At 33.3% G+C, this 10630-nt stretch overlaps 3 protein-coding genes across 3 annotated transcripts in view; 2 read left to right on the forward strand and 1 right to left on the reverse strand.

Moving 5' to 3' along the window:
* Positions 1 to 4305, forward strand: part of LOC101508765 (uncharacterized) — a 7399-nt gene extending 3094 nt beyond the window's left edge. Inside the window, exons 5-11 of the mRNA XM_012715911.3 lie at positions 444 to 500; positions 739 to 845; positions 958 to 996; positions 2022 to 2110; positions 2193 to 2271; positions 3638 to 3685; positions 3805 to 4305. Coding sequence (XP_012571365.2) covers positions 444 to 500; positions 739 to 845; positions 958 to 996; positions 2022 to 2110; positions 2193 to 2271; positions 3638 to 3685; positions 3805 to 3885 — 500 coding nt within the window. The 3' untranslated portion in view covers positions 3886 to 4305. The remainder of the gene's footprint in view (positions 1 to 443; positions 501 to 738; positions 846 to 957; positions 997 to 2021; positions 2111 to 2192; positions 2272 to 3637; positions 3686 to 3804) is intronic.
* Positions 4306 to 6559: 2254 nt separating this feature from the next.
* LOC101509082 (protein trichome birefringence-like 33) lies at positions 6560 to 9152 on the forward strand. The gene is made up of 5 exons (XM_004500461.4): positions 6560 to 6949; positions 7584 to 7755; positions 7847 to 8046; positions 8151 to 8309; positions 8603 to 9152. The coding sequence occupies exons 1-5, from the start codon at positions 6606 to 6608 to the stop codon at positions 8940 to 8942; spliced, it is 1215 nt and encodes a 404-aa protein (XP_004500518.1). The 5' UTR covers positions 6560 to 6605; the 3' UTR covers positions 8943 to 9152.
* Positions 9153 to 9295: 143 nt separating this feature from the next.
* Positions 9296 to 9832, reverse strand: LOC140920530 (secreted RxLR effector protein 161-like). The gene has a single exon (XM_073368819.1). The coding sequence runs from the start codon at positions 9830 to 9832 to the stop codon at positions 9296 to 9298; it is 537 nt and encodes a 178-aa protein (XP_073224920.1).
* Between the last annotated feature and the right edge of the window lie 798 nt (positions 9833 to 10630).

Below are 10630 nucleotides of genomic sequence, written 5' to 3' on the forward strand. Positions count from 1 at the left end.
CCCCCATTTGCGTTTCCTTTTTCTACGCTGATTTTGTCATATGAAGAACCTATAGTCTAACATATTTCTATATCTTGTGCTCTTGCTCTCTCATTAAAACATTGGAAGAAGTGTGTTCATACTTCATACATGAAGTAAATAGGTCTTTTCATTATTAGCATAGCACTGTTTCAACTTGTGCACAATGGAATTATTAGAGGGGCTTACCTATTAAAAATTATGTTATCTAAAATTTATGTTTCAACTTTTTTTATGTTTTAAATACCGAGTTTGGTTCATCATCAACTGGGCAGAGCTGCAGTTCAAACTTCAAAGAAATACAAACTTGTTGCAACCATTTTAAATTTCTAATAAATAAACAATATCCAATTGAAGTCAAATTTGCGTATTTCTTAGTGTTAAGGTTAGGAGGGAATGGTCATCTAACAGAGTGTTAAATGCAGGTTACCATGTATGCACAGGCATAGGACGTGGCCCAAAAGTTGTCGTTGATGTCATTGGTAAGACCAATTCAATTATCTGTTTATGAATTTTGATTTGTTTCAATTGTCCGTTTATGACTTTTGATATTTTTCAATCATTGTTTTCTTTTATTGATTTTCTGTACTCCATTTTGGCTCGAATTTGTGTTTCTTGTATGTTGGGTTACACATTATTTGGTTTAACTGACTTATAAAAGGCTTCTAATACGAACTTAACTGGATCATATGTATGGTTGTAATGCTTTCCTGATGGCAGACAAGAAAAATCCCCACACTGGTGTCATTGTTAAAATGTCAAGCAGTAGTCTTAAGTACAACTGTTCTTTGGCTGTGTCCGTGCTTTGCAATTTAAATGGAGTACAAGTAAGGATTTCATTCTTTCCTTTTACCCTATGTTTTTAATTGATTAAACCGGATATTATAGAACTAATGCTGGTTGTGTTTCATGCTTTAATCATCAATCTTATGCTTTCAGGGACCACAAGCCCTGCAGAGATTAGGTGACTGTAATTACGTGAGTACTCTGTTATTGGGGAATTTTTCATTTCCTTGCATGTTGTTTGTTAGTTTATGATGTAGATTTCCGATGTTCTACTATAGTTATTTTATCCAGGTGCAGTATATGTTTCTTAATTTGTGAACTTCAAAACTGAAAATCACTGACTTTTACCAAAAATATAGGAAATGCTGAGTTTGAATCATTGATTTAACAACAAACATATTTGAATTTATCAGCTATTTCTACTCATTTAGCTCACTTGTGGAAGTTTGATAGCATTATCAACATGACATTGTTGTCCATATTCCTACAGTTAGTGTGGTATATTCTCTGGTATCGGCTTCCTGTTATTTACTATTGTCAGTTTCGCATCATGTTGTGCTTTCTCTCTTTTGAGTCTTTTCTGCAAAATAATTTAGGATTTGGATCTTTAAAAGAGTAATGAAATAAAATCTTCACGCCTTTACTTTTTTCCAGCTATATTGTCTTCACCAACTACCATATGTCTCAAACTCTCAATGATGAAAAGACATCTTTGTCGGTATTCATGTTGATTAATCTATATATTCAATTATTCATGTTGATTGAAGTTTTCAATTTTCATTATGAAACTAAAGATCTGAGCCCTTAATTGATAGTCAAAAGTGCAGTACAGAGCTATGCTAATTTCTAGCAAACTCTCAACTCTAAATATCTAATATACAACATAATGAGTCTGATCTTATGTCTTCAAACGATTTTTTGCTCAAAATGAAGATAACTAGGCATAAGCTATATCATTTAGTCCCCTGCATCAATAAATACTCCACTTTTGTTCAAGATGAAAAAGACTAGACAGACGCTATATCAATTATTCCCCTGCATCAAATTGACATCTCATGTAAAATGATAATAAGAACTCCGGCTAGGCAAAAGATGAAAACAGAAGGGAAATAGGAAGTTGATATGAATTTAAAATCAAAGACAAATGATTTTAAGCTGTCTACAGTTCTAAAGACCATTAATAATTACTTTTTGTTGTAACCTTGTTTGTTAAGCAGGCTACAGAGATGAAGCATCCATCTGGTTGTGCTATGGTTGTGAATGTCCATGGGAATGGGTTGGGGTGGTTTGGCACTTTACTTATTATGTAAGCATTTTACTGTCTTGTCTGGCACTTTAATTTTTTTTGGCTAAATTACTAATATTTGTTTCATCTTGTCTCATCGCAGTATTCTGTGCCTCTTTGTCGTGTATCTACTGGCTGGTATTGTTTACCGATTTTTCTTCCTCAAGATCCGTGGTATAGAAGTATGTTCTCACCTTTCCTACTTGTGTTCATGTATTTTTCTAGTAGGGGTACATCTGCCCATTTTTATTTGTGTCATTTAGGTTGTGCAAATTGGCTACTTCATAATTTTTTCTTCTTATACTTGGTCTGATTTTACATTGAAGAAAGAAAAAATGAACCCTTTTCAGTTCGTCATTTGTGTTCCTTTTCCATTGTCCTTAAGGTAGTTTAATCAATATTGCATGCTGTAAAGCTTCTGTCCTTAGTTCATATAGGATTCAATTGTCTGTCATAGATGATAACTTAACCTCACTGCTAAATATTTCTGCATTTCATGCTGAAACTCTTAAAAATCATTAGCCATTACTGCCCCTTCCATGAAGACCAGATGCTTCATATGAAACAGGTACAATACAACATGAATACGGAGATATGGAAATTGTTAACATACCGACACGACCTAGATATGCTAACACAAATTTATACAATAATATACATGTTTTACATCATGCATAATATTTGTAAAGAGACATTAATATTATTATTATATTTTTTGAGCAGCATTAATATGTAAACATATATGCAGTTGATGATACAAAATTACAAAAAGATACTTGTGATCATAACAAAAAGTGTAGAGACATATTTCTCTTATCCGTATAAAAAATATATTTATTATTTTCCTTACAAATATATAACAAAGTACTTTTCTCTAACCAATGTCAAAGTGTTTCATAATACCATCAATCCTGTTTAAAACAGGTCCTGATTCTATTCAATTGCTTGCTATTTACTGTATAATACTAATTGTATCATTTTCATCTCCCATTCTCATAATCCAAAATAGCATAGCTTCTAAGTCTAATACACCAAGAGAACTTTACTAATTCAAGAAGTCAGTCACCACCATGGTCAAAGAGAACATGTAAATCTCCGCCAATATTTCACAACCACTTTTCCCTTTTTTTTTAACATCCTCAAAGAATGAGTAGAAGAGTATGTACTCCAATTCTACTTACAACATGATGAACAAGGCTCAAATTTTTGGATCTATATTCAAAGTGTCGAAGAGGTATCCCAAACATATGGGTCAATATTTTCTTCTAAAAGATTTGGTGGATACTATTTGCATAAATATCTTGAAGTATCATACATGTATTAGATACGGGTATGACATTCTTTCACAATTTTGGATGGGATATTGCTTCTTGATTACACTCAGTCATTCTGTTAGTAATTTTGTTCCTTAAGCGGTTTATCACATTAGATACTGTTATCCCATGCCAATCCTTCACAATCACTTCTTTTGAGTGTGCTAAAGCAATATTTAGTGGGATTTTTTGGCAATTAGGACTGAAATATTTTTTCATTGACCCTATTTTTCAGGTCATCCCTAACTTGGACTTCTGGATCAGCTTGCCTAGGAAAACACAGGTTTTCTTTCCATGAATGCTTCAATTTCAGTATTTCTAATCTGGCAGCAGATGAATTAAGTTTTTAAGAAGGCTGGGAGTTGAATTCTTCGAATAATCTTTGTACATATGTCTTTGCAGGGCCTGTGCTCATCTTTGGTGAGGAAGTTTAAGGGACCATCTGAAGGTCACCGGACCTCCTATTCTCCTGTGAACTTCTGAGAGACTGAGACTACATTTTTTATTCTGGATTTATCTGGTGAGTTCATCATGGAATCAGACAAGAGACGAGCATGCTGCAGAAAAGGGCATTTCAGATGCCCTACTGGTTAGCTCCGATGCTTCCTTGATATGGAACATTCTGCACAAATTTGTATTTCTTGTTGACTCTCCTTCCATGAATTTAGCGTTTCACAGTTTTATCTATTTCTCTGAAAGAAAAAGATGAGGAGAAGGAAGAGAAAGAAAAATATAAAACAAGTCTAGTATGATTCAAGAGAAAAATGCATTATACTGGAGCTAATCCAATAATTTTGGTTGACATTTGTTAGTAGATAATCAGGTAGTTGAGTAAACTTATTTTCTTGTAACTTATTTGATATGTTGACCATTAATTCAGTATTGTTTTTCGATTTTTCTCTACTCTCAAGGTTTCATTCACATATATCGATTGGGTTTGGCGTGTCTTTGTGCTGTTAGTTTTCTACAAACAAAGTAAATATCAACTTTGGTGCCAGCCTCAACCTTTTCTTTTGAGCCAATCCGTATACCATTTATTTTAGTAAACGATGTTACATTGTTTTATGTAAAAAAAAAAAAGAATTGTAGTATGGAGATCGGAGCCACCGCGGCCAGATATCATCTTTGCTGTTTGAGATTGCGTCACTTTGAAGGATGAGTATATTATAATCCAATTGAGTTTTGCTCTATGATGGTGCTGAATAATTTGGTCCACCCTGAACTAAAACTTATTCTGGCTATGATATACATATCCCCACTTTGAAAGCAAGTTTACTAGTTTAATGGACGAATTCTTGTCTATGGTGTGGTGGGGTTGATATTTTGTAGCAAAAAGAATCAAACATATGTATAATCTTGTTGTGGCAGCAAAAGGTGTCATTCTGGTGAAAAGGGGATGAACCTTTGCTTTTAGAAAAAACATGATCACATGAGTCGATCGAGTTGCTAGTCGTTTTTGTCTCGCAGGTCCACCAAGAGATGGGACCGAATCATATCCTATGAAATAAGGGTGAAAGTTTCGTCAGGGGCCTATGACCTATGGCCTGAGAATATGCTAGGCTGTCCGTCAGGGATCTATGGTCTGACATACTTATGGTCTGATCTATTTAATTAAAAGGTTAGACTCAGACTATTTTTAAAGTGTATTTATTTAAATAAGTCATACTCAGACTTATAAAAAAGCCTATTAGATCTGACGGCTTATATATATTTTATTAGTCATTCCAAATTTAGTAGTCGTTTCATATTTGGTAGTCGTTCTATATTCAGTAGCCATTCAATTAGTCAATCACTCAATAGTCGTTTCATATTTGTTTGAGAGGTAATAATGAATTTGTTTGTTTCAGAAAAAAATCTATTATTTGAAACCAAAAATTATGTTTTACGGTTTAAAGGATGTTTGTTTCAAATTTTTTTAAAATTATTTTGTTAGAAAAATTATTGTTTGTTTAATATATATAGATATGTACATTGATATTGGTATGTAGAGAACATTATGTGGTATGAGTAGAACATTTAAATGTTTTATTATGAATAAGACTTTTAAATAGGCTTTCAGGTCAGACTTAGGCATAAAAAAACTCATGTCTTTCAATGTCTGGTTTGCCCTGACCTATTTTCACCCCTAGAGTGAAACTCCTCTCATCCTAACAACTACTTCAGATACATACATTTCCAAAATCAGATGGTTTTTTAGATTGCATGTAGTTTTGATTTCATTGAGAGAAATTTATCAAGTTGATCAAACAAATTTGAAGACATACTTGACAAAAAAATGCATTATTTATATGCAACTGTAATTAATTTCATTTTTAATTCATTCTTAGTCGATCAAAATGTATCTAACACGAAGTTTTTTAAAGTTGTTTCATCAAGTAAATAATCTCTTCTCTAGGAATGTTATGAATATATATCGTATATATCGATATCTTTTTAGCAAATAAAAATATACTTTTTTCATGCAAGTTTGTGACCTCAAACTAACACGAACTACATCCAAATCAAACTCGACCCTAATATAATAAAGTATAATAATAACATCATGTATATCACATGGAGTCGCTGATCAAATGCTAATAGGTTGGAAACATACTCATGGATTATTCCTTGGTGGGAGATACCATAGATACTTTATTCTTTTTTATGGCCTTTTTTAAACATAATGAATAGTGTCAGCATTCTTATAGCTGTATATAGTACATAGTGAATTGTGAGAATTATGGTGAGGTTGGAAACGAATTATCCTTTGAAATAAATTCAACTTTATTTTTTGTAAATACCACTCATAACATGAAAATTACAAAAATATTTAATATATTAAGACTCATCATAAAAGATTACAAAAATATTAGTACGTTACCTCTTTTTTCACAATACCTTAGCTAACCACATTAAGAAATATAGAAAAATGTTAATAAGTGTCTATAAAATATTTGTTAAAAGTGTAAATATAAAAATAAAACTTTTTGAATATTATGTCTTTTATATTTTGAAATTGTAAAAAATAAAATTTTTAATTCAAGAATTAACTTTTATTTTTTCTTATAGAATATTATTAATTGATGGAAACAAAAAATTCTCCATGATTGTTTCCATTCCACTCACCTTAATTAGGTTTGAATTTGAATAACACGTGATGTATATAAATGAAAAGTTGTAAGTTGTGAGAAGCAAAAGAAGTAATTAGTTTAGGGGGTCCATGCATGGCAAACTCATTCTCAACCAAGCCTCGTTTCTCTTCCTATCTCTTCACCTTCTTATCTTTCATTCTCTTCACTTCCACCATTCTCCATACTCATGATTTCTTATTCATCTCCCCCCCACAACTCCAACTCCATTCCAATGATGCTGACTTGACTCGGTCCCACACCGTTCATACGTGCGACATTTTCAGTGGACGGTGGGTTCCTGACGAGTTGACTCGGCCGTTGTACCAGGAATCGGACTGTCCGTACATACAACCACAGTTAACTTGTCAACAACATGGTCGCCCGGATAAGGAATACAGACGGTTGCGCTGGCAACCTCATGGTTGCGATATTCCCAAGTAAGTGGTTTTTTCTGTTTCGTGTGGTCTTGTTACACGTGTGGCTTTTTTACGGGTCAAGTAGTCGGTGGAGATTTATTCGACCCTTTCCTTATCGCATCCACTTGTAAAAACGATGGTCCATTGATTTTTAACTATGTTTTAAATTTAATCAGCGTTTTGACTTTTATTATTGTCTAATAATAATTATTTTATTATATTAATTATAATAAATATAATTTTTAAATTTATATCCGTTGCATTGTCTACTTGATTTTGATTAGCCGGTCTTAGACATTTCTGATTCCTGTTCAATAAAATTAAGTATATGATTGGGGATGTTTATATGCTCATTAGTTTTTCCTTTTCCTTGAAGTTATACTCTTATAGAAAGTGCTAGTTTTGTTGGATTGATTATAACTTACTTAGAGTTATGTTTGGATCCTGAATGCATATGCCTAAATTAAGACTATTTGAATTAAAAGGTATATGCTGCTGATGAGAAAATCAAATAAATTATTTCTTAAAATTCATGATTCACAACACTATACCATACGGAACTCAATCTAGTAAATTGAAACTTGAAAGCACATAGTAATCATAGATTTATTGATCTAATCCAAATATAATACGCATCTTTTTACCAATGCAACAGATTCAATGCCAGTTTAATGTTAGAATCGCTTCGTGGGAAGAGGATGATGTTTGTAGGCGACTCCATTAACCGGGGTCAGTATGTCTCTTTGATATGCCTTCTCCATCAACTCATTCCCCAACATGCCAAATCCATGGAAACCTTTCATTCACTCACTGTCTTCACAGCCAAGGTTTAGTTATTCTTAGCTTAATGCAATTCACAACAATTTCAGCTGCAATATTATTATGTCATATATTGTTCATATTCTTGCTTTTAATTAGGAATACAATGCAACAATTGAGTTCTATTGGGCACCTTTTCTTCTTGAATCAAACTCCGATAACGCTGTCATTCATCGCGTAACTGATAGGATTGTCAGAAAGGGTTCGATCAATAAGCACGGCCGCTATTGGAAAGGCGCAGACATTGTGGTATTCAACACCTATATTTGGTGGATAACTGGCTCCAAGATGAAGATATTGTATGATCTTCCAATCTATTTAAACAATTGTTTGCTCATTTCTTATGCAAATGGCCACTTTGTATAATAATAACACCTAATGTAATGTCTACTGAAATTTTTAGGCTTGGCTCATTTAAAGATGAAGCAAAAGAGATTGTTGAGATGTCAACAGTGGAAGCCTATCGCATGGCTATGAAAAGTGTGGTTAGATGGGTGAGAATGAACATGAAACCTAACAAGACTAGAGCCTTCTTCACTAGCATGTCACCTTCTCATGGAAGGCGAGTTTAGTATAATCCATCACAATTTTCTGTTTTTTTATAAGCTACAATTTAGTACGATAACTATGTTTCAATTAGGGCTGGGGGTTGGATAGTTCAACAGGTTTGAACTAAGGGTTAAAGGAGTTAAAGGATCTTGATTCAAATTGAATGACAAAAAACGTATTGAACCAATAAAAGCAATATTCCAATACTATACTTGAGATTCATTATTTTATTCTAACAAAATAATAGAAGTTTAGTATATGGGAATACATCATGCATATAGTTAAAATACTACATTATTTTGGCAGGAGCATAGACTGGGGAGGAGAACCAGGAGGGAACTGCTACAATGAAACAACACCAATTGAAGATTCCTCATATTGGGACTCTGATTCACTCAAAAGTATAATGCAAGTGATTGGAGAAGAGTTCAAAAAATCAAAAGTGCCCATAACATTTCTCAACATTACTCAACTTTCGAGCCTCCGCAAAGATGCGCATACTTCAATCTACAAAAAGCATTGGAATCCGCTGACTCCAGAGCAATTAGCTAACCCTACTAGCTACGCCGATTGTATACATTGGTGTTTACCTGGACTTCAAGACACTTGGAATGAGCTTCTTTTTGCTAAGTTATTTTATCCTTGAGACTGTTAGAACACTTATATTTGTGATTGTTAATATAATAGGATTGAGAATTGAGAAGAAAGGAATTGAAAGAATCAAAATTGAATTATTACTTGCTGCACAAGTAACAGAGCTAGTACATAGTTTTTATATCAAATAGTTTGCATAGTTCACTTGTAACCAACTTCCTAACTTCCTTAACTATTTATAACTTCCATAACTACTTTCTAACTCCCTCTTAACTAACATTTATGAATTCTACATTTACTACTCTTTCTAATTCAAAAATTGTTCTAAGGATGTTATCATAATCTTCTTCCTCATCTTTAAACTTCACTCTCTTCAATGGCTTGGTAAGGATGTCTGCCATCTTATCATTTGTGCTGCAATGCTCCAACTTTAGTTTGTATTACTTGGTTTCTTGTTTCAATGTACTTGCTTCTTCCATGAGCAATTGGATGCTTGGCTAGATTTATTGCAGATTTGTTGTCACTATCATTCCTTAGCCCTATTTCATTAATCAATTCTGCTAGCCATAGAGCTTGACAAACTCCCATTGGTGCATCCACATATTCAACTTCACATGTAGGTAAAGCCACCATACTTTGCTTTTTTGAACACCATGAAATTGGAGTTTTATTCATCATGAATACATAACTTGCGGTGCTCTTCCTATCATCCTTGTCTCCACACCAATTAACATCAGTGTATCCAATCAATTTAACTTCTCTTTCATTTGAACTTCTAGGATATAGCAGACCAAGTTCACTAGTTTCTTTGATATATCTCAAAATTCTTTTTGATGCTAAGTAGTGAGGTGCTCTAGGTTTCTCCGTGCATCTACTAATCAATCTAACACTATAAATTATGTCAGACCTTGTATTATACAAACACCTCAATGATCCTACCATTTGTCTGAAATTTGTGGAATCAACTAGCTCTTCATCTCCTTCTTTTGATAATACCAACCTTGCTTCTGAAGGGGTGCTTGTTCCATTGCAGTTTTTAAATATTAAACCTCTTCAATACATCAATGACATACTTCTTTTGATGCACGAACATGCCATTCGTTACTGTGACAAATTCATGACATTTAAAGAGGTGAGTGGTACATGTATTTTATCAACATAGATTTGACATTTAAAGAGGATGCTTGTTCCAATGGCAATGGTGATGTTAAAACATTTATAGAGGTGAGTGGTACATATATTTTATCAACATAGATTTGACATTTATGACATTTCCTTACGTGACTAAAGCAATCGGATTCCATGGTCAACCAATAGTAGCCAACCATTAAGATTTTTCTTGCCATTGTGTGCCCATTTGAATGAGTTCCAAAAGAACCTTCGTGAACCTCTTGGATGATTTTCTCCACTTCCGCTTTATCCACACATATGAGGAGAACCATATAATAATTTCTCTTATAAAACACATCGCTATTTAAGGAAAAGTTCATTGACAATCTTCTTAAAATCCTTTTGTCGTTTTTTGAAATACCCAATGGATATTCCTTATTCTTAACATATGATTTGATGTCATAAAACCACGGTTTGCCATCAGACTCTTCTTCTATTGATAAACAATATGCAAGTTTATCTCTTTGTTGAATTTTTATGACCGACACGTCCTAATTAATGCTTATTTTGAACATTGACGACAAAGTGGCCAATGCGTCAGCTAATTGGTTTTCTTCTCGAGGGATATGG

Source organism: Cicer arietinum, chromosome 5, assembly GCF_000331145.2.
Source record: "Cicer arietinum cultivar CDC Frontier isolate Library 1 chromosome 5, Cicar.CDCFrontier_v2.0, whole genome shotgun sequence".
NCBI classification, from domain to species: domain Eukaryota; kingdom Viridiplantae; phylum Streptophyta; class Magnoliopsida; order Fabales; family Fabaceae; genus Cicer; species Cicer arietinum.

What these genes read in the sequence shown, in the direction of transcription:
- LOC101509082 (XM_004500461.4), top strand. Translation starts at nt 6,606, where the DNA reads ATGGCAAACTCATTCTCAACCAAGCCTCGTTTCTCTTCCTATCTCTTC. An exon ending in GGCTCCAAGATGAAGATATT is followed by an intron (nt 8,047 to 8,150) that starts GTATGATCTTCC and finishes TGAAATTTTTAG; the next exon opens with GCTTGGCTCATTTAAAGATG. An exon ending in ATGTCACCTTCTCATGGAAG is followed by an intron (nt 8,310 to 8,602) that starts GCGAGTTTAGTA and finishes TTATTTTGGCAG; the next exon opens with GAGCATAGACTGGGGAGGAG.
- LOC140920530 (XM_073368819.1), bottom strand. Translation starts at nt 9,832, where the DNA reads ATGGTAGGATCATTGAGGTGTTTGTATAATACAAGGTCTGACATAATT.